This window comes from Leopardus geoffroyi, chromosome E1, assembly GCF_018350155.1.
Source record: "Leopardus geoffroyi isolate Oge1 chromosome E1, O.geoffroyi_Oge1_pat1.0, whole genome shotgun sequence".
Classification (NCBI taxonomy): Eukaryota; Metazoa; Chordata; class Mammalia; order Carnivora; family Felidae; genus Leopardus; species Leopardus geoffroyi.
This window is the reverse complement of record NC_059330.1, coordinates 6,011,015-6,031,669: the sequence shown is the minus strand read 5'-3', so window position 1 is coordinate 6,031,669 and position 20,655 is coordinate 6,011,015. Positions and strand designations below refer to the sequence as shown.

General features: G+C 41.5%; 1 protein-coding gene across 2 annotated transcripts in view; it reads right to left on the bottom strand.

The window, feature by feature from the left end:
* The window catches only part of MAP2K4 (mitogen-activated protein kinase kinase 4), a 139,148-nt gene that overhangs the window by 37,186 nt on the left and 81,307 nt on the right, over positions 1-20,655 (bottom strand). For both annotated transcript variants that reach the window (XM_045487404.1, XM_045487405.1), the window contains 3 exons: positions 18,497-18,616; positions 4,984-5,103; positions 2,403-2,454 (listed from right to left, as the gene is read on the bottom strand). In XM_045487404.1, coding sequence (XP_045343360.1) covers positions 2,403-2,454; positions 4,984-5,103; positions 18,497-18,616 — 292 coding nt within the window. The remainder of the gene's footprint in view (positions 1-2,402; positions 2,455-4,983; positions 5,104-18,496; positions 18,617-20,655) is intronic.

The window sequence follows — 20,655 nt, the reverse complement described above, 5'->3', positions numbered from 1 at the left end:
ACCAGTAACCAGTTGAGGCAAGGGCATGAAGCAATTCTGGTGAATGAGACAAGAGAAAACACTGGAGAGAGAGAAGGAAGATTTCCCAGCTCCTAAAATAGCCAAACGGGAAGAGAAAGAGCTTCTCCAAGAGGCTGTCACATCCACATGTGACGCTGGGGACTTGCTGTGGCAGTTAGCACCCTGAGGACACAGCCAACATATTAAGAAGGGTGGAGTCAAAAGAAGGGAACTTGAACCCTAAACATACTGGGCTTGGAGCCACCCTACCCTTCGACTTGTCAGGACAGATGGTGAATTTGCGTGAAGTTTAAGGCAGTTATCAGGATTTTCTGTTACTCATAACCAAAAGCACTCTTAACTACAGCAAAAAAGCTAACTGATCATAATGGATAAGAAAAAAAGAGACTTCGGGCTGGGACTTGGAGCCTGGGTGGCTCAGTCGGTTGAGCGTCCGACTTCAGCTCAGGTCATGATCTCGCACTCTGTGGGTTTGAGCCCTGCGTCAGGCTCTGCGCTGACAGCTTAGAGCCTGGAGCCTGCTTCGGATTCTGAGTCTCCCTCTCTCTGCCCCTTCCCCACTCACGCTGTGTGTGTGTCTTTCTCTCTCAAAAGTAAAATTAAAAAAAAAAAAAAAAACAAAGAAAAAAGAGACTGCTATAAACTCATCATTTCATTTATTAATAGGAAAACCGAAGTTATTTTTGAAGCTTTTCCCATTCATTCAGCTACTCCTCTCGTTCAGCTACTCCTCTGGCACTGTCTTAGTGCTTCACTGTGATTGGCGAGTATCCTCGAGGTAACTGTTAAATGCCCTAAAGGGGATACTCTCATAGGCGCAAAATACAGCCAAAAAAAAAAATCCCAAAACGAGAACGAGATGAACAAGAACAAAATAATTTTGGTTAGCGACCTAACCCTACATGATTTTAGGCCAAAAGAGGAAATAAGAAGCCTACCTCCTGTTATTTTTTAACAAACATTAAGCCACGCAAAATTATTCCTGATAATACAACATATGCTGATGTTCAAGGTTAACTAATTTCAGCGGTCCTGAGTCAACGCCAAATGAAAGTGACTTAAACAAATGCCCCAATTGTTAATTTCTTTAAGCACTAGACACCATGTTTCCTAGAGTGCAAGGTTTTCCGCTGTTCTGAATACGACCTTCTACTTTCTGTCCTATTTACTGTTCGGCTGAACCACACAGTGCCATGTACTGTCCTGGATTTGTCCATGACGAGTTTCGTGAGGAGAGTGACCTTGGCCGCTTCTTCAAAGCCACCGCCACACGGCCCTGAGTCTAGCATAGTAATAAATAGAGCAACTGTGAAATCTGTTTGCTGAATTAATTTCGTGATTCCCCCCGACTTCCAATAAATCTACATCAAATGTTTACATTTGGACCTGTGTCTAACAAGGCCAAGATCACTGTTCATGCAAATACAAATGCTTTAGATGAATTTCAATGTACAGTAACAATCAAAGCATCTCTCTCTATTTTCAAAAAAATCTTCTAAAGTAAAGAAGAAACACCTGAAAGGGACAGTAACATGACTTTAAAATGCTCCAGAGGGTCGAGGGGCCTGAGTTGCTCAGTCGGTTTAGCGTCTGACTTCGGCTCAGGTCATAATCTCGCAGTTCATGGGTTTGAGCCCCACATCAGGCTCTATGCTGACAGCTCAGAGCCTGGAGCCTGCTTCAGATTCTGTGTCTCCCTCTCTCTCTGCCTCTCCCCGTCTTGCGCTCTCTCTCTCTCTTGCTCAAAAATAAACATTAAAAAAAAAAAAAACAACATTTTTTTTTAATGCTCAAGGGGGGCACCTGGGTGGTTCAGTCGGTTGAGCATCCAGCTTCAGTTCAGGTCATGATCTCACAGCTTGTGGGTTCAAGCCCCACATCGGGCTCTGTGTCTCCCTCTCTCTGCCCCTCCCCTGCTCATGCTCTCTCTCTCTCTCTCTCTCTCTCAAAAATAAACATAAATACATACATACATATGTAAAAATAAAATGCTCAAGGTAACATCCTCCAAATCATTTGAATGTCCCCAGGACCATCTTCCTGCCCATTTGTAGACACAGAGAAACATTATCTATCAAGCAAATGAATAAGTGTTTTTCAAATAAGAGTACTAACAACTTGCAGCAAAATCTATTTCAATTTCTAAACTCAATATATGAATAAGCTAAGCTGAAATTTATAGAATCCCAAAGGAAAAAATACCTTAAATTAATAAAGTTTTAGGGAAAAAATAACAATAGTGTTAGGATACATATGTTTTGCTAAAAACACAAGTATTTCAGGAAAGCTTAGACAGTGACACTGTAATTTTCAATAATGTTTTCCTATTAAGGAAATTTTATAGGTTAATTTCTAATCTATAAAAAATAATTCCTACCCACCTCTGTGAATGATTTTCAAGTTTTCTTTTAAGTGGTTTAGTGCTTTCACAGTCTGGGGAGAAAAAGCAAAGATGAGAGAAGTAATATCCTTTTAATCAAAAAGCATGCAGTTTATCACAGCCCCGGAAGCCCTTTATATTCTTTTAGGCTCCATTATTTCAATATTCTGTCCACTTCTTGTGTTAAGTGAAAATGCTACATGATCATTTTAGATCTGAAAACTTAGTTGCTTTTACATGCTGGTCCCCAATAATTAAAAGAACCCAATAACTTATAATTTTTCAGTAAGTCATTACAAAGTTGTACATTTCTCACACCTTCAAACTTTTAAGAATGGAAATATTCCATACAAGAGAGTCCATATAGTCTGGTTCCGTTACAACCTCTAATTTAAGTTTTTCCAAATTTCCTCGGTGTCTACTACTCATTCCCCTTCACTCGGTGCAAAGCCTTCAAGGTCATTTTCACAGAGCCAAAGTATCTCTGCTCAACCTCTATTGCAATTTATTCAGAATTGACAATATTGTTTGATCACTGCTCAGAAAATCAGTCATTTCTTCAGGAATATAGGGAACAGGGACTTGAGTTAAAATTTCCACAGTCTCCAACTAAAAGAGGACTAAAGGACAGGCCAACCATTTGCTATCAAAAGGTCAAGTCTCTGCCCCATCAAGCTGCTGGGTGTCAGGAACGCAGAACTTGCAATGTTTGAAGCAGCTAAGCCTCTTGTGTTCACTGGGTTGTTAATGTGTTGTGCTTAAGAGGAAGGATGAGGGGCGCCTGGGTGGCGCAGTCGGTTAAGCGTCCGACTTCAGCCAGGTCACGATCTCGCGGTCCGTGAGTTCGAGCCCCGCGTCGGGCTCTGGGCTGATGGCTCAGAGCCTGGAGCCTGTTTCCGATTCTGTGTCTCCCTCTCTCTCTGCCCCTCCCCCGTTCATGCTCTGTCTCTCTCTGTCCCAAAAATAAATAAACGTTGAAAAAAAAAAAATTAAAAAAAAAAAAAAAAAAGAGGAAGGATGATCGCCAAGTCTGGAAACATAGGCAAACATGTAATAAATGATTTACTAGTGTTTCTATATTACATATACTGCATTATACAATAAAACAATTTTGTCTATGTTTCCCAACTTCACGGCCACCCTGGTACATGGCGGTCAAGAGCAGGATTCTGGGATGGGGCTGCCTGGGCCTTAAATCATTCACCATCTACAACTGTATGAGATTCAGAGCAAATTAACTACTTAACCTCTACAGGCTCCAGATCTGTCATGTGTAAAAAGGGGGCTACACTATTTACCACAGAGAATTACTACGAAGAGAAAATGTCGAAAGATCTTGGCCTGACACAAAATAAACATTCAATAACCATTAGCTATTATCATTATTCTACTACTGTTGCATTATAACTGCTATGAATACTGGGTTTGGTATGCTGGAGAGATGACAAAATTTCATTTATCTTCCCAGAAATAAGTTTCTAGTGTAATTCAGCTTCTTTTTATAAAACCATATGAAAGGGTGTATAACTTAACCTTTGGCTCATAAAATATTTAAATTTATGAATCAATTTAGCTAAATAAATTAAAATATTAACGAGACCCATGGATCTCAAGATTTCGATGATCAGCATTTAATCTGATTTTTAAAATTCCAATTATACACACACACCTTTCATGACTAAAATACAGATCAGAAACTGCCCATATATTTTTACATTAACCCTTAAGGATAAAACGGGATGAGTTGGCAGTTAGCAGGAAGACTATACTGAAAATAGAGGATGCAGGAAAGGAAGAGGCGGGAAATTACTCGCGACCGGAATATCTACCTTACAAATCCCTAGAAAACTTATTTTGCACATTCACTAACCTAAGTCGTGTCGTTAGCTGAGATTCTTACGGGTTTCTGAGAGTCTTACTAATTTTACCCTACCGAAAAGGATTTCGTGGACAACTTTGGTCAACTGAAAGGTTCAGAGCAAGAAAGAAAATGGTGAGGAATTCACTTTCAAAACGACAAACACATATGTAAAAAAGCACCTGGCCTCTTTTTGGTAGTCTGGTGAAAGTGAATTGACCCAATTAGTAGCAATGCAGGTTACTGAAATTGCTAGGCAAAAATTTAAATAGTTTGGAGTGGGCAGCTCAAAACGTAAACCACAGGAAATATGCTTTGTTTAAGAGTTTCAGTGTAAGGGACTTCAAGGGAACTGCTGTAATTCTGATTAATTCAGAGACAATGGTGAGAATATAACCGATTTAAAAGTAGGAAAAGCAACAGGGCTAAAAAGGAGCAGAAAATTTCTTCTGGTCCTATTTACAGCACAATGTATTATGGTTCATTGTGATTTTAATGAACAGAGTATTACAGTTTTTACATAGAATATATTTTGAAAATTGTTTCTTAGGACTTGTATTAGTTACCCCACAGAAGTGACTGTGTCTCTTTTCCTATTACAAATGATTTTCCAGGAAGGTCAAAACCATTCTGTGAAGGACATTCAGATATGGACATTCAAAACCCCAAAAGCATCTTTACAGAAGTATAGACAGAATGAACAATTTGAAAACCAGGTACTTACTGCTAAAGTGATTTTGCCTAAAATTTCTTCTGGAATAACATCATCTAATACACTATATACATATTTGTAAAACTTATCAAACGAGGTAGACATGAGTTCCATACAGATCCAACAGTCACCCTATAAAATAACAAATATCTGTTATTCCTTTACATCTCAGGATTAAGTACTATGTTTCCTTTACTTAAAATAGAAATACAATGAGAGAAAAAGCAACTAGCAGTCATTTCTGGTTCCACCTTAAAGCCCTGGGCAGAAGAGTCCCCTCCTCTGTAAACCCAAACCTATTTGCCCAATGTCCCCGCTCTTAATTATAAAGACGGGGATGGTCTTACAGGGAAACTTCTGTGCTTTCACAAAGAGTTCCAATTTTCCCATAATTAAATACAGGTATGGAAAATATGTGGGAAACTGTTCGTTGTCGCTAACAAAGAAAATCGATGACAGTAATCTGGAGGCTCTAGGGTTCGTGGGAGGTCCGCATGAGAACACACAAGATGTCAGCAGACACCACGGGGATAGCGCTCCAAGAGGACGTGTACATATGAACGCGGACTACGGAGGACCTTGCGAGAGTGAGAACAGCTACTGGGATGATGACGACTCTGCGTGTTGTTAGGAATTTGTGGACCAGCTGCATCCTAGCAGACTTGCTCCCACTAAGCTCCTACCTGGATTGATTACGTAGGAGATTAATGCCCGAGAAAGCAAAACGGCTTGCCCAGAATAACAATGCCCATCAGCGACAGAGCCAGGAACAGAACCCAGTTTACTTAACTCCTGGCTCCCCTCAACACCTAAAAGCAAGGACCCTTCATGTACACACAGGAAGCATGCCTACGCTGTGATGGAGACTGAGACACATAACGGTGCCCTCACGACAGGAGGCACCACCTGCCAGAACTTACCTGGCTTCACGGAATTCTTACTTGTAAAACATATTTGACATAGCGAATTTCCACTTACATTTTCTTAAAAACATTTTTTTTAATGTTTATTTATTTTTGAGAGATAGAGAAAGACAGAGCGTGAGTGGAGGAGGGGCAGAGAGAGAGGGAGACACAGAATCCGAAGTAGACTCCAGGCTCCGAGCTGTCAGCACAGAGCTGGACGCGGGGCTGGAACTCACAAACTGTGAGATCATGACCTGAGCCGAAGTCGGACGCTCAACCGACGGAGCCCCTCAACCTATACTTTCTTTCTTCTCTCTCTGCGGCTTTTTTTCTTTTGGGTGCTCTTACAGACTGCTGTTCACAAAGGGCTGAGTAGCACCCTTTCTCCAAAACAAACGCTCGAATTTATTTTAATCTAAAGACACCATCTCAGTAGATACACTAAAAAACTTTTTTTATTAGAGAGAGAGATAGCCCACTGAACTCATCTACTTACAAGGAAGGAACCTAACTTCAGCAGCACAGCAAAGTGGAAAGATCACTGAAAGGCCTGACTTCTTATCCAGACTCCCCCACTTGTGCAAGCTTGGGCCCCCCTCTCCGTTCCTCATCTAGGAAATAGGGCTGCCCCGCCATCCTCAATGGACTAGGATATAATCAAATGAGTTCACATATGTAAAGTACAAAATAAAGTGTCCTGGCAGGTGCTGAAAAATGACAGTTAAAGAAATGAGAGGAGGAGAAGAAGCAGGGAAAAAGAGGAAGGCAACCAAGAGAGAAAGAGAGACACAGAACAGGGGAAATAAAGGTAGGAAGGAAACTAGAAATGGGGGTGGGGGTAGCCATCAGCTCCAGAGACAGAGAGATCTTGTGCTTGCTAAGCCACATAACCTAATGTAAACTTCTTATCTCTTCGGGCAGTTCCTTTTGACCATAACTGAGAATAGGGAGGAGCAGCGGTGAGCTGCATTTAAAAATTTTTAAAAAGGTGGGGGGCGGGGGGGATGGTCTGAGGTGGCCCCAAAAGCAGCAACAGCAACATTACTTTCATGGTCAAGCACGAGACGGGACACTCACATGACTGAAATGCGAAAGTAGAAATTACTAAATATGGATTTACGGAAAAGAAAAGTGAAGGATGATGAAAACCTGAACCACTGAGATCGAGATAAGTGTTCCTAGGGACGAGAACCAGATAAAACCAATGGCATGCTTATATGCCTACAGTACCCACTCAGAAAATAAATTGTTTAAAAAGACACCACTCAAGGGGCGCCTGGGTGGCTCAGTCAGTTAAGCGTCCATCCATCTTTGGCTCAGGTCGTGATCTCATGGTTTGTGAGTTCGAGTCCCACATTGGGCTCTGGGCTGACAGCTTGGAGCCTGGAGCCTGTTGCGGATTCTGTGTCTCCTTCTCTCTCTGCCCCTCCCCTGCTCACGCTCTGTCTCTCTCTCTCTCTCTTTCTTCTCAAAAATAAACATTAAAAAAAATTTTTAAAGACACCACTCACGATACAAAAACTATAAAGCACCTAGTAATGTATCTAACAAAAGAAGCAAAACATTGACGAAAACACGTATAAAATTTGACTAAGGGACATAACAACTGACCAAAGAGAGACGCAAAGTGGAGCCTAGTCTACTAGACAAGGACTTTTTATAAAGCCGTGAAGCTGTCAAAATAAAAGACAGTGGTACTGATGCAGGGGGAAAAGTAAACAGACCAATACAATAGATTCAAAAGCCCATGCAACACATGGAAATATGAAGTATGATAGATGTAGCAGAGCAAAGAGTGGCGAAATCATGGAATATTCAATGAATGTTGCTGGAACCAGTGGCCTTCCAGATGGAAAAGAGTTAAATTAGATCATTATCTCAGATCACTCACAAATAAAGATATAAAAATCCCAAATGGATTTTTTGGAAAGCAAAGGTTTAAACTTTTTTTTTTAGTTTATTTATTTATTTACTTAGAGAGAGAGAGAGAGAGAGCGTGCACACACACTTGCAAGAGGGGGAGGGGCAGAGAGAAAGAGAGAGAATCCCAAGCAGACTCACCCTGACAGATGCAGGGCTCAAACTCAAGAAACTCGAGATCATGACATGAGCCAAAGCTGGATGCTTAACTGACTGAGCCACCCAAGTGCCCCTAAAACCTGTCCAGAAGAGGAGCGCCTGGGTGACTCAGTTGGTTAAGTGTCCCACTCTTGATTTCGGCTCAGGTCATAATCTCACAGTTTACGAGATCAAGCCCCGCATCGGGCTCTGTGCTGACAGTGCAGAGCCTGCCTGGGATTTTCTCTCTCCCTCTCTCTCTGCCCCTCCCCTGCTCGCTCGCTTGCTCTCTCTCTCTCTCTCTCTCTCCCTCAAAAATATATAAATAAGCATTAAAAAAAAAAAAAAAAGATACCACTTCAAACTCACCCAATTGTCAAAACCAAAACATTTAGTAATACGAAATGTTAGCAATGAGGTCTGTGACAATATATGTCTGTGACAATAAATGGCTTCCCCAACAACTACCCCCTCTTTGTTACATACAATGTGCCCAGCTGAAACTACATTTCTCTGTCTTCTACACAGAGAAGGGCAGCCAACAAGATATCCACAAAAACAGTTGGCTGATGATTCCAGAATGGTCTTTGTGGTTCTTCCCTCTTCTCTTCCTTTGTATGGACATCACAGTTGAACTCTACAAGCCAACTTGAACCACAGGACAATCTTAACAATGTAAACCACAAACTCAGTAAGCCACTAACAGTTTCCAGTACTGACACCTGTATACAATTCCTGACAAGGAAATCCCATTCTTACTAGTAGGAACACAAGTTAGAACAACCACTATGAAGAGAAATGTCACAATAGCCACTAAGGTGGTAATAGTTCATATGATTTAACCTAGCAATTATATTTCTAGGTGTGTGCTGTATGGAATCTATAATCTAAGTTGTCAAGGAGAAATGCAAAAAGACGTTCATTTTTACACTGTTTTATAACTGCAAAAAATTAGAAACAACCTTTGTTGGGGATTATTGAAGAAATGTAAAAAATGGTATATTTAATCATTAGAATACTACATAGCAGTTAAGATAAATTAACCAAATCAGGGGTGCCTAGCTGGCTCAGTTGGTAGAACATGAAACTCTTGTTCTAGGGGTTGTGAGTTCAAGCCCCACATTGGGCATAGAGCCTACTAAAAAAATAAGTAAATAATATAAAGTAATTAATGACCCAAATCTATATATTAAAAATCTATATGGGGCGCCTGGGTGGCGCAGTCGGTTAAGCGTCCGACTTCAGCCAGGTCACGATCTCGCGGTCCGTGAGTTCGAGCCCCGCGTCAGGCTCTGGGCTGATGGCTCAGAGCCTGGAGCCTGTTTCCGATTCTGTATCTCCCTCTCTCTCTGCCCCTCCCCCATTCATGCTCTGTCTCTCTCTGTCCCAAAAATAAATAAACGTTGAAAAAAAAAAAATTAAAAAAAAAAAAAAAGATCTATATTTATCTATATGGATGAATCTTGAAAACTATGGTAAATAGAAAATGCTATGAGGGATACATACAGGAAAATTTCATTTATGTAAACTTTAAAAATACATACATCAATACTACACATTATTTAGGGAAAAATACACATTGGAAAGCCTAAATAAAGAAGTTGAAAGAAATATTAACTCAAGACAGTGTTTAAAACTGTACAGTGAGAAGGAGATTAGGATGGGACCCTCAACCATAGCTATACTTTAAAGACAAATAAAGAGCGGGGTGCCTGGGTGGCTCAGTTGATTGAGTGTCCGACTTCAGCTCAGGTCATGATCTCACCGTCCATGAGTTTGAGCCCCGCGTCGGGCTCTGCACTGACAGCTCAGAGCCTGGAGCCTGTTTCAGATTCTGTGTCTCCCTCTCTCTCTGACCCTCCCCCATTCATGCTCTCTCTGTCTCAAAAATAAATAAACGTTAAAAAAAAAATTTTTAAGACAAATAAAGAGTAAATATGCCCAAGTGCTAATCTGCAGTGTTGGGTACACTATAATTCCTTTGTAATTTTTCAGTATGTTTGAAATATTTCATAGTTTAAAATAAGCAAGAATTATCTTAAGAGACTAGACAAAGATGAGCGTATTAAACCAAAACATGCAAAGAATAGGAAGGAAGAGTGATCATAATAAAAAAATTTTTACATAGAAAATAGAAAAACAGGGATGCCTGGGTGGCTCATTGGTTAAGTGTCCGACTTCGGCTCAGGTCATGATCTCATGGTTTGTGGGTTTGAGCCCCGTGTTGGCATCTCTGCTGACAGCTCAGAGTGTAGAGCCTGCTTTGGATTCTGTGTCTCCCTCTCTCTCTGCCCTTTCCCCACTCACACTCTGTCTCTCTCCTCTCTCCAAAATAAACATAAAAAAAAAAAGAATATAGAAAATTCTAATGACAGAAAATTAATGCAACTAAAAGCTGGCTCCCTGAAAGACTAATAAAACTGATAAATCTCTAGCCAGATTCATCAGGAAAAAATAGAGAAGATGCAAATTATCTATTAAATTGCCAATTAATTTGACAATTCCGATGAAAGGGACAAATTTCTTCAGAGAAACAAAACTACCGAATGTCACTCAAGAAGAAATGGATAACTTGAATAGAGCTCTATCTTTGAAAGAAATTGTATTTGTAGTTAAAAATCTTCCCACAAGGAAAATTCTACATTCACATGGCTTCAGGGGTGGATTCTACCAAACATTTCCAGAAGAAATACCAATTCTCTACAAATTCTTCCAGAGAACTGCAGACAGGGACTACTTTCTAGCTCGTTTTGTAAGACTAGCTCAGATACACAGATACAAACTGATATGCTGATTCAAAAGCCAAAAACAGGGGCACCTGGGTGGTTCAGTCGGTTAAGCGGCTGACTTCGGCTCAGGTCACGATCTCACGGTCCGTGAGTTCGAGCCCCGCGTCGGGCTCTGTGCTGACGGCTCAGAGCCTGGAGCCTGTTTCAGATTGTGTCTCCCTCTCTCTGACCCTCCCCCATTCATGCTTTGTCTCTCTCTGTCTCAAAAATAAATAAACGTTAAAAAAAAAAATTCAAAAGCCAAAAACATTACAAGAAAACTACAGATCAGTATCTCTCAAGAACACAGGTATAAGACATCTAAATAACATTTTAGCAAACTCAATCCAACAATATGTTAAAAAGGTAACACATCATAATCAAGTGGATTTACCCTGGGAATGTAAGGTTGGTTTAACATATGAAAAGCAATCCATTTAACTTGGATATGAAAAAAAGAATTTCTCTAACACCACACACAATCATCTTAAGGATGCAGAAAAAGAATGTGACAAAACTCTAACATCCATTCCTGATTAAAAAAAGCAAATTTGGGGTGCTTGGGTGGCTCAGTTGGTTGACCATTCCACTTCGGCTCAGGTCATGATCTCATGGTTGGTGCGTTCAAGTCCCACATCGGGCTCTGTGCTGACAGCTCAGAGCCTGGAGCCTGCTTCAGATTCTGGGTCTCCCTCTCTCTACCCCTCCCCCTTCATGCTCTCTCTCTCTCTCTCTCTCTCTCTCTCTCTCTCTCTCAAAATAAACAGACATTAAAAAAAAAGACTTGGGGCACCTGGGTAGCTAAGTAGGTTGAGCAGCCAACTTCGGCTCAGGTCATGATCTCTCAGCCCATGAGCTCGAGCCCCACGTCGGTCTCTGTGCTGACAGCTCAGAGTCTGGAGCCTGTTTCACATTCTGTGTCTCCCTCTCTCTCTGACCCTCCCCCATTCATGCTCTGTCTCTCTTTGTCTCAAATATAAATAAACGTTAAAAAAAAAAAAAAAAGCCCTCAGCAAATAAGAAACAGAAGGGCACTTCCTCAGCTTGATAAAGAACATCTACAAAAATCCTACAGCTAACATCACCCTTCCTGGTGAAACCCTGAGTGGTTCCTCCCTTAGATGAGAAACATTACAAGGATGTCTCCTCTCACTATTTCTATTCAACAGTGTGCTAGAGGATCTAGCCAGTGCAATAAGGCAAGAAACACAGAAATAAATGCAACCCAAACTACAAAGAGGTAAACTCTTTTTGTTCACAGACAACGTGATAATCTACATGGAAAATGTGAGGGAGTCTACAAAAAGCTACCAAAACTCACAAGTGAGTTTAACAACGTTAGGGTAGCCAAGATAAACAAACAAAAATCAACCGCATTTCTTTATATCAATCACAAAACAAGAGGAGACAAATTTCTTTAAAATATCATTTATTGGGATGCCTGGGTAGCTCAGTCAGATGAGCATCTGACTCTGGCTCAGGTCATGATCTCATGGTTTGTGAGTTGGAGCCCCACATCGGGCTCTGTGCTGACAGCTTGGAGCCTGAAGCCTGCTTCAGATTCTGTGTCTCATTCTCTCCCTGCTCCTCCCCCACTTGTGTTCTGTCTCTGTCTCTCAAAAATAAATAAATGTAAAAAAAAAATTTTTTTTTTGAAGATCATTTATTCAGCACCAAAAAATACTAAATACTTAAGGATAAACTCAATGACAAAAAAAGTGATAGGACTATAAAGTGAAACCTACAAATATTGCTGAGAAAAATTAATGTAAATAAATGAAGTAAAATATCAAGCAAATGAGTCATTACACTGGATGTCTTTAAAATATTGATACCCCTCCAACTGACCTACAGATTTAGCGCAATCCCAATACATTTTTTCAAAAAACAAATTGGCCCACATTGAAATTAGAAACTTTCACCCTCCCAAAAAAATGCCATTACTAGTATAATGGCTAAGCCACAGATGAGGGAGCAAATATTTGCAATCCTTTATCTGGTAACAAACCTGTATCCAGAATACGTATTTTTAAAACTCCCAAAACTCAGTAAGAAACAAAAAAACAAGTTTTTAAAAAAATGGATAAAAGTCCAAAGAGAAACTTCATCAGAGGAGACATAAGGTTGGTAAACAATCTTATGAAAGGTTGTTCAACATCATTAGCCACTAAAGAAACACAAATTTAAAACACAATGAGATTCCAGTATACACCAGCTAGAATGGCTAAAAATTAAAAAGACAGACCATCCCCAGTGGTGGAAAAGATGTGGAAGAAAGAGAACTCTCATACATTACTTTTGAAGGTTGAAAATGGTACAGCTACTTTGGAAAACAGCTTTACAAAGTCAAACATTCATCTACCACATGATCCAGCCACTCCACTGCCAGGTATTTATTTCCCCAAGGGAAATGAAACCATGGGTCCCCCTCACAGACTTGTACACAGATGCTCACAGCAGCATTATTTGTAACAGACAAAAACCAGAGGCAATCCAAAAGTCCCGCAGCGGGTATAAAGGGGTAAAACAACTATGGTGTATCCCCACAATGGAAGACCACTTCCACTACTCAGCAAAAAAAGAAACCAACTATTGCCACACACCACAACAGGAATTGCAAATAATTATGCAGAGTGAAGAAAGACAACACGTACCTACTGTAGGACTCTACTTATGCAAAATTCTAGAAAAGGCACATTCATCTATAGTGGCAGAAAGCTGCACGGTGGCAGAAGGGACGTGTGTGTGTTACATACAGGGCACAAGGAAATGTGTGAGTGATGGAAATGTCCATTATCTTTTTTTTTTAAGTTTATTTATTTTGAGAGAAAGAGAGAGCAGGGGAGGGGCAGAGAGAGAGAGAGAGAGAGAGAGAGAGAGAGAGAGAGAAAATCCCAAGCTATCTCCACACTGTCAGTGCAGAGCCCGACATGGGGCTTGACCTCACAAATCCTTAGATCACACACGACCTGAGCTGAAATCAAGAGTCGGACACTTAACCAACCGAGCCACCCAGGCACCCCGGAAATGTCCAGTTATCTTGATTACGGTGATAATCCTACAGGTGAACACACTTGTTCACACATATGAAACTGTGCACTTTAAATATGTGCATTTTAGTGTATGTCCCTTCTATCTCCATAAAGCTGTACTTAAAATTTGCAAGCGAGAAGGAAAGGAAAGAGCATGAGTAGTAGCAGGGGTAGAAAGCGAGAAGGAGATGAAATTCAGCTAATATCACTGCCTTCCATATAATCTGGTGAACTTCTATGGTTACTCAGAAGTGTATGTTCCAGACTGGAATTTCTCCAACCTCAAAAGATACCTGAAGGAAGGACTTCCACTCAGTGAATTGTGAAAATATATATGTTAAAGGACATTTGTTTAAGTGATTCTAGGTTTCAGCGTTAATAAAATAAATGGCAGGTGCGGACCTTTTACACAAGCTACAGGCTAGAAATTACGTTTATTATTCAACGCTGTCAAGCTCTTTGTTTTCCTGTCTACAAAGTATGAAAACGTGTTGAGAAACCCATGCAATTAGGTGTCTTAGTAACATATCTACATCAAATCCAAGTTGTACTTTGGGCTTTTTATTTGAGTTCAGTTCTACCATAGAAAGAAGTGCAAATGGTTGGAGACAATGGCAAAAAACTGAGTTACAGGGGCAAAAGGGTGGTTCAGTCAGTTACGTGTCCGACTCCAGCTCAGGTCATGATCTCGCAGTTTGTGAGTTCGAGCCCCACGTCGGGCTCTGTGCTGACGGCTCAGAGCCTGAAGCCTGCTTTGGATTCTGTGCCTTCTTCTCTGAACCTCCACCCTCTCACGCTCTGTCTCTCTCTCAAATATAAATAAACATTAAAAAATTTAAAAAACAGAGTTACAAACTTCAGTATGAAATATTATTCACTCACTGTCTGAGTAAAGCTATGGGACTTTCAGAGGCTCAATTATTCCCCCAACAGCAAGATTAATCTCCTCGCAGCAGCTGCAAGAAGAAAATTAATGTCTTGCAAGCTCCTTGATGGATGGTTGACTGAACCAGACCATGAACCAATGTCCTATGGGGGATACAAATTATGAAATGAAATGTTCTGGTGGGTTCCTCAAGGTGACGGGAATTAAAAGCGATTTGTCTTCCTCACAGCGGTAGTTAAGTAAGAAATCCAGGGGCACCTGGGTGGCTCAGTCGGTTTGAGCGTCGGACTTCGGCTCAGGTCATGATCTCACGGTCCATGAGTTCGAGCCCCGCGTCTGGCTCTGTGCTGACAGCTCAGAGCCTGAAGCCTGTTTCAGATTCTATTTCTCCCTCTCTCTCTGACCCTCCCCTGTTCGTGCTGTGTCTCTCTCTGTCTCAAAAATAAATAAACGTTAAAAAAAAAAGAAGTCCAGACTGCATCCACTCACTTCTGCTCTTTCCCTTCATAACCCAGAATTCTGGGTCTATTATTGGAACTGAAGGTCACATCATCAAAAAGATCCTAAAAGTGATCACCCTCGAGAGAAAAATGTTCCTCTAAACCTTTATTTAATCTGTTTAAAATGTTAACCTTTGTAACATCAGGAAACACGCTGCCCATGCACTCTTTAAAGGTGAACTTTTTGCTTCTGAATTTCATTTTGTATTATTCAGCAGGGCCCCATTACTTCTTGGCGGTGGGGGTGGAGGGAAGTTGACGATCAGCCTGTTGGGGCAGTTTGGGACTTTATACAACTGAACTGTATCAATGTTAAAAAGTAGATTGCTTTTTTATCTTTAGTTTTTTTAAAATGTTTTAATGTTTATTTATTTTTGAGAGAGACAGAGAGAGCATGAACAGGGCAGGGGCAGAGGGAGAGGGAGACACAGAATCCGAAGCAGGCTCCAGGCTCTGAGCTGTCAACACAGAGCCCGATGTGGGACTGGAACTCACAAGCCGTGAAATCATGACCTGAGCTGAAGTCGGTGCTTAACCAACTGAGCCTCCCAGGCGTCCCTTTATTTATTTTTGAAAGAGAGAGAGAGAGAGAGAGAGAACTAGCAGGGGCGGGGCAGAGAGAGAGGGAGACACAGACTCCGAAGCAGGCTCCGGGCTCCGAGCTGTCGGCACAGAGCCTGACGCGGGGCTCAAACGCACGAACCATGAGGTCATGACTTGAGCCCAAGTAAGACACTTAACCGACTGGGCCACCAGGTGCCCCAGCAGATTGTTTTTTTTAAATGAAGCTGAAAAGTTCCTCATCCCTGGACCACTTGTTCCATCACAGAAACAACAGTGAGGTTTTTGCCCATGAAGTCTCATCTCTATCACTTCCTGGCTATGTGATGCCTATCAAATCAGTCCTCAAACCTCAGCCTCCTCTCTGGAGAAGGGGGATAATGCCTCTAAGCCCCCTGAGACTGCTACCAAGAGAATACACGTGAAAACTCTAGAATGTTCGATAGATGCTTGTGCTTACAGCTGCATATCTCAACTCCTTGCAACCTCCCTGAGATACATAAAACTGAATTTTACCCAGCTGTTGATAAGAAAAGATGAGCATACTGTTCAGACCCTATTCCAAGCTGTTCTGTGTTGTTTCTGATACTTTGCAATCATGGGCATCACTCTGCCTCCTTCTATTCGTAAAATCAGACGTCCACACTGTGTAGGCTGGGGTTACGCACTGAAGTGTGGCTTGCGGGAACGATGAAACAGTGGCCACAGGAAACAGGGTGGCATGTGCCAGCACTCTGGGCTAAGACTGAGCCGGCAGGAGTCCAGAGCAGCAGTGAATACAGCCCTGGGAAAGCGGACGTGGAACGCGGTTAGGACAGAACCTCTAGTCGAGTCCCTCAACAACTCCCATCCTGCATGTGATCTGAAGAGTAAAATGGCCAGAGGATTTAGTGATTATGAAGAATAAATCCATGGTCTGGGGGAAGAAGGGAGGAGGAGATGGCAAGAGCCTTGGGCGACATGAAGAAAGTTCCAGATGTGATCTTACAAACGGCACGATATTATGTAATACTTAGGTACGTTCCCGAACACACAACTGCACACTGTCGCGACACACTACCGACGTGCTTTGGTGAAGTAAGTCAACAGATTCGGTGTGTCTGGCCACAAAAACAAGTATCTGAGTCATAAAAAGTACAGGGACAGGAGTAGAAAGAAACTGCATGAAACTAGACTTAACAGTCATGAATTACGGATTCAACAAAGCAGCGGACGCGATCATGAAGCAGGATTCCATTGACAGAGTCACCCATCAAAAGCACAGAAAAGCAAGTAAATGCAAATGTAGGGATCAAGTGGGGGAATCAATTGACTAACCTCTGCGTGACAAGATTTGATACACTTCTAGTCAGGGCTACAGTCAGTGCTGTCTCACAACACAGTATTTTTTAAGGCAGGAGCCACAACAAAACCCCCAAGGCGACATACACGCTTTGTGATCCAGTCCCAAAAAGAAGGGGCAGGGGGCTCCTCACCAGCTCGTAACGACCCCACCAGCACAAACTCAGCCTAACATTTTCAAAATGAGAATCGTACTGGGGCGCCTGGGTGGCTCCGTCAGCTCAGTGTCCGACTCTTGATTTCAGCTCAGGTCATGATCTCATGGTTCGTGCGTTCAAACCCTGCACCGGACTCTGCTCACAGCACAGAACCTGCTTGGGATCCTCTCTCTCCTTTCTCTCTCTCTGTCCCTCGCCAGCTCGTGTGCGCTCTCTCACACTCTCTCTCTCAAAAAAAAAAAATAAACTTTAAAAAGAAATTAGATTGGTATTTTATAGAGTATTAAAAGTATGTAAAGGTTCAGGGCACCTGGGTGGCTCAGTCAGTTAAGCATCCAACTTTGGCTCGGGTCATAATCTCACAGTTCATGGGTTTGAGCCCCGCATCGGGATCTGTGCTGATAGCTCAGAGCCTGGAGCCTGCTTCGGATTCTGTGTCTCCCTCTCTCTCTACCCCCTTCCCCGCTTGTGCTCTGTCTCTCTGTCTCTCAAAAATAAACATTAAAAAACAAAAAGTGCTTAAAGGTTCATTCAGTTGAAGTCCTACTCACCTAACTAAATACCACAAGTGCGTGAGGACTGTCCCAGACCCCAGAAAGTATCTGATCCAAGCCCAGCTCCAGTACCGCCCACTGCCCTAACTCCCTGCCCTACGTCAGGCAGTGGAAGGACTGGAAATGACAGAAGTGACAACCTTCAGCAGGACACAAAATACCCAGAGGCCGAAAGAAGACACGTGAGCCCAAGACCATCCGAGACCGTGCAGTTTCTACAAACAACTCTGGATAACGAGATTCGATAAAAGAAATAATTTCTATTATACCTGTTTATTTCCACCTGGGTTGTACTGAGGGTTCTGGAGGAGGACGAGTAAATGCTTATATTAAATGCAGATACATCTGATGACAGAAATAAAGTTTCAAAAGGGGGATGGTGGTGGGGGGAACACCAAGGGAGTTCAGAGTCAACAAGAGGAAGAACTTAACCCATGGTAGAGGGTTAATATTCAGAAGTCGGCTGATTTGCCAGGTTCTTAAAGAACAGAAACTCTAAGAAAGGAAATATGGGATTCACATACAACAGCCATAAATACATATATGTATATAAAAAGTACAAGATTCGCCCCTTAACTGAGGAATGGTGAGTGCTGGAAATTAATACGTAGACTCTCACGGTTATACACTAAACATTGAGCAGTTAGCTTACTGCTACTGTATGGCAATTAACTGAAGATCAGAACCTAAGCCTGTCATCCTGTTATCAACTCCAATTCAATATTTATTCGCCGGCTAAAACCCCAAAGTGTTTGCTCCTACCTCTCTGAAGAGTGCACCATAAAACTGAACAATGTACGGGCAGTCACTACTGCGCATTACTACATCCAAATCCATAAGAAGTTGTTTTTGTTCTTTTTCATCCACTGTTGACCGAATTCTCTGGAAAAGAATGACAAAAGATGTCACAAACACATAAAACAACTTTAGAAACCTGAGAACAAAGGCTACCACAAGACTGAAAATTTATAAGCAAATGTCATAAATGCTAACCAGACATAAAAAATGATCATCTTCCTTAGACTTTACAAGGATAATTTTTATCGCAGAAAAACAAAATAGCACTTAGGAGATTTTGTTTTACGTATTTATGTGTTTTGGGTTTTTTTTTTTGTTTGTTTGTTTTGAAGCAAAACAGCACTTAAGAATTTCTTTAAAGGACACAGGACTTTTTAACCACAAGCATCCACTAATGACGTTGGAAGTTATATAACAAAGTTCCTAGCAGTGAAAATTAACCCTCACATGCAAATATAAAGAAAACCACAATGAGCGAGACTTTAAGCAGTTCTCGTGTGAACAATCGTGAGCTTCACGTCCTCATTCATGAGAGCTGGAAAAAGAGTCCAGAAGAGGTCAAAACGGGAATCAGTTCAGGGGAAGCTCAGGGACCCCAGTCCCTGCCCCCCAAATCCTAGACTGCAATAGTCCCCCTTTGCCACACTTTCTGGTGCATTAAGAACAAAAAGTTTTGGGGTGCCTGGGTGGCTCAGTCGGTTAAGCGTCCGACTCCGGCTCAGGTCATGACCTTGCGGTTCGTGGGCTCGAGCCCCGTGTCGGGCTCTGTGCTGACAGCTCAGAGCCTGGAGTCTGTTTCAGATTCTGTGTCTCCCTCTCTCTCTGCCCCTTGTCCACTTGCATGTGCTCTCTCTCTCTCAGAAATAAACAAACATTTAAAAAAAAAAAAAAAAAAAAAAAGAACAAAAAGTTCTACCTGACTCTCTACCCCAGGAGTCAGAATGTAGGGTAGTAATAACATATGGAAGAAAAATCTAAAAGTGAAAAAAACAGAGGGCTCTTTGTCTATCCCTAAACTGATGAGGCCCTCTTCTCGTACACGGCAGACCTGGGGTATATCCCTAATCCACCTGTAGGACTTCTGTGCCAAATTCTAAAAGACTGCCTCGAAAACTTAGCGCCCCCACCTCCCACCACATAACGGTATTGTACATGGACACGTCCGGAGGGACCGTTCCCACTGCACTAGCGAGACAGGAAAGAATCAAGTTCAGAAAGCGTAAAACATGAATAATGAGGTTATAGTTTAACATCGAGGCATGCAAACGTTTTTCTCATTAAGAAGTTCACAAGGTCACAACGCACTGCTCTGTACAACGTATAGTACATACTTACAAGGCAAGTTAGTATATCAAAAAATACACAACGTGGCATTTTGTCTTCCAAAGACTTCAAGGTATCTGTCCTCAATGTTCTTGAAAGGGATGAAGGCAGACAATTAAATCCTTGAGCCCATTTTACAGAAGAGAAGCCAGAGGCACAGAGAGATACAAAAGACGTATTCCATGTAACATGACAATAAGCGGTTGTAGAAGGAATAGAAGCAGCTTCTTTCGTTTTCCTCTCTCCCCACTAAATGAGACATTCCATATATTCCCCACACAAACAAATTTCATTGTGCTACTTAAAATTTATAGCCCGTTAGCTACAGTACTTGATAGCAAATAGAATTTACTGACTCCCATACATCTCATATATACTGATTTACTTAAAATTTTTACATTGGATATTAACTGGCCAGATAAACAAGAAATAAATATGAAAAATGAAAAACAATGACAAAATAAGGCTGATACTTGTAAAATTAAGAAAGTTTCCTTCTTTCTCTCATTTCTATATTTTATGGACTATTAGATGATCAGAGTTTGGGGATAAATAATTTTTTTTTTTTTAATCAACATTGGGATAACGTTTGCTCACAAAGTATGTTTGTAAAAAGTCAAAACAGCCCAGAGATAAGATTTGTTATCAGTTCAAAACCATGACATGGATAATTCTGGTAAACATTTAAATTACATTTTATTCCTGTTTTTAAAAAAAAGTAACTTAAGGCGGCTCAGTTGGGGGAGTGTGCAGCTCTTGATCTTGGGGTTGTGAGTTCAAGCCCCACATTGGGTGTAGAG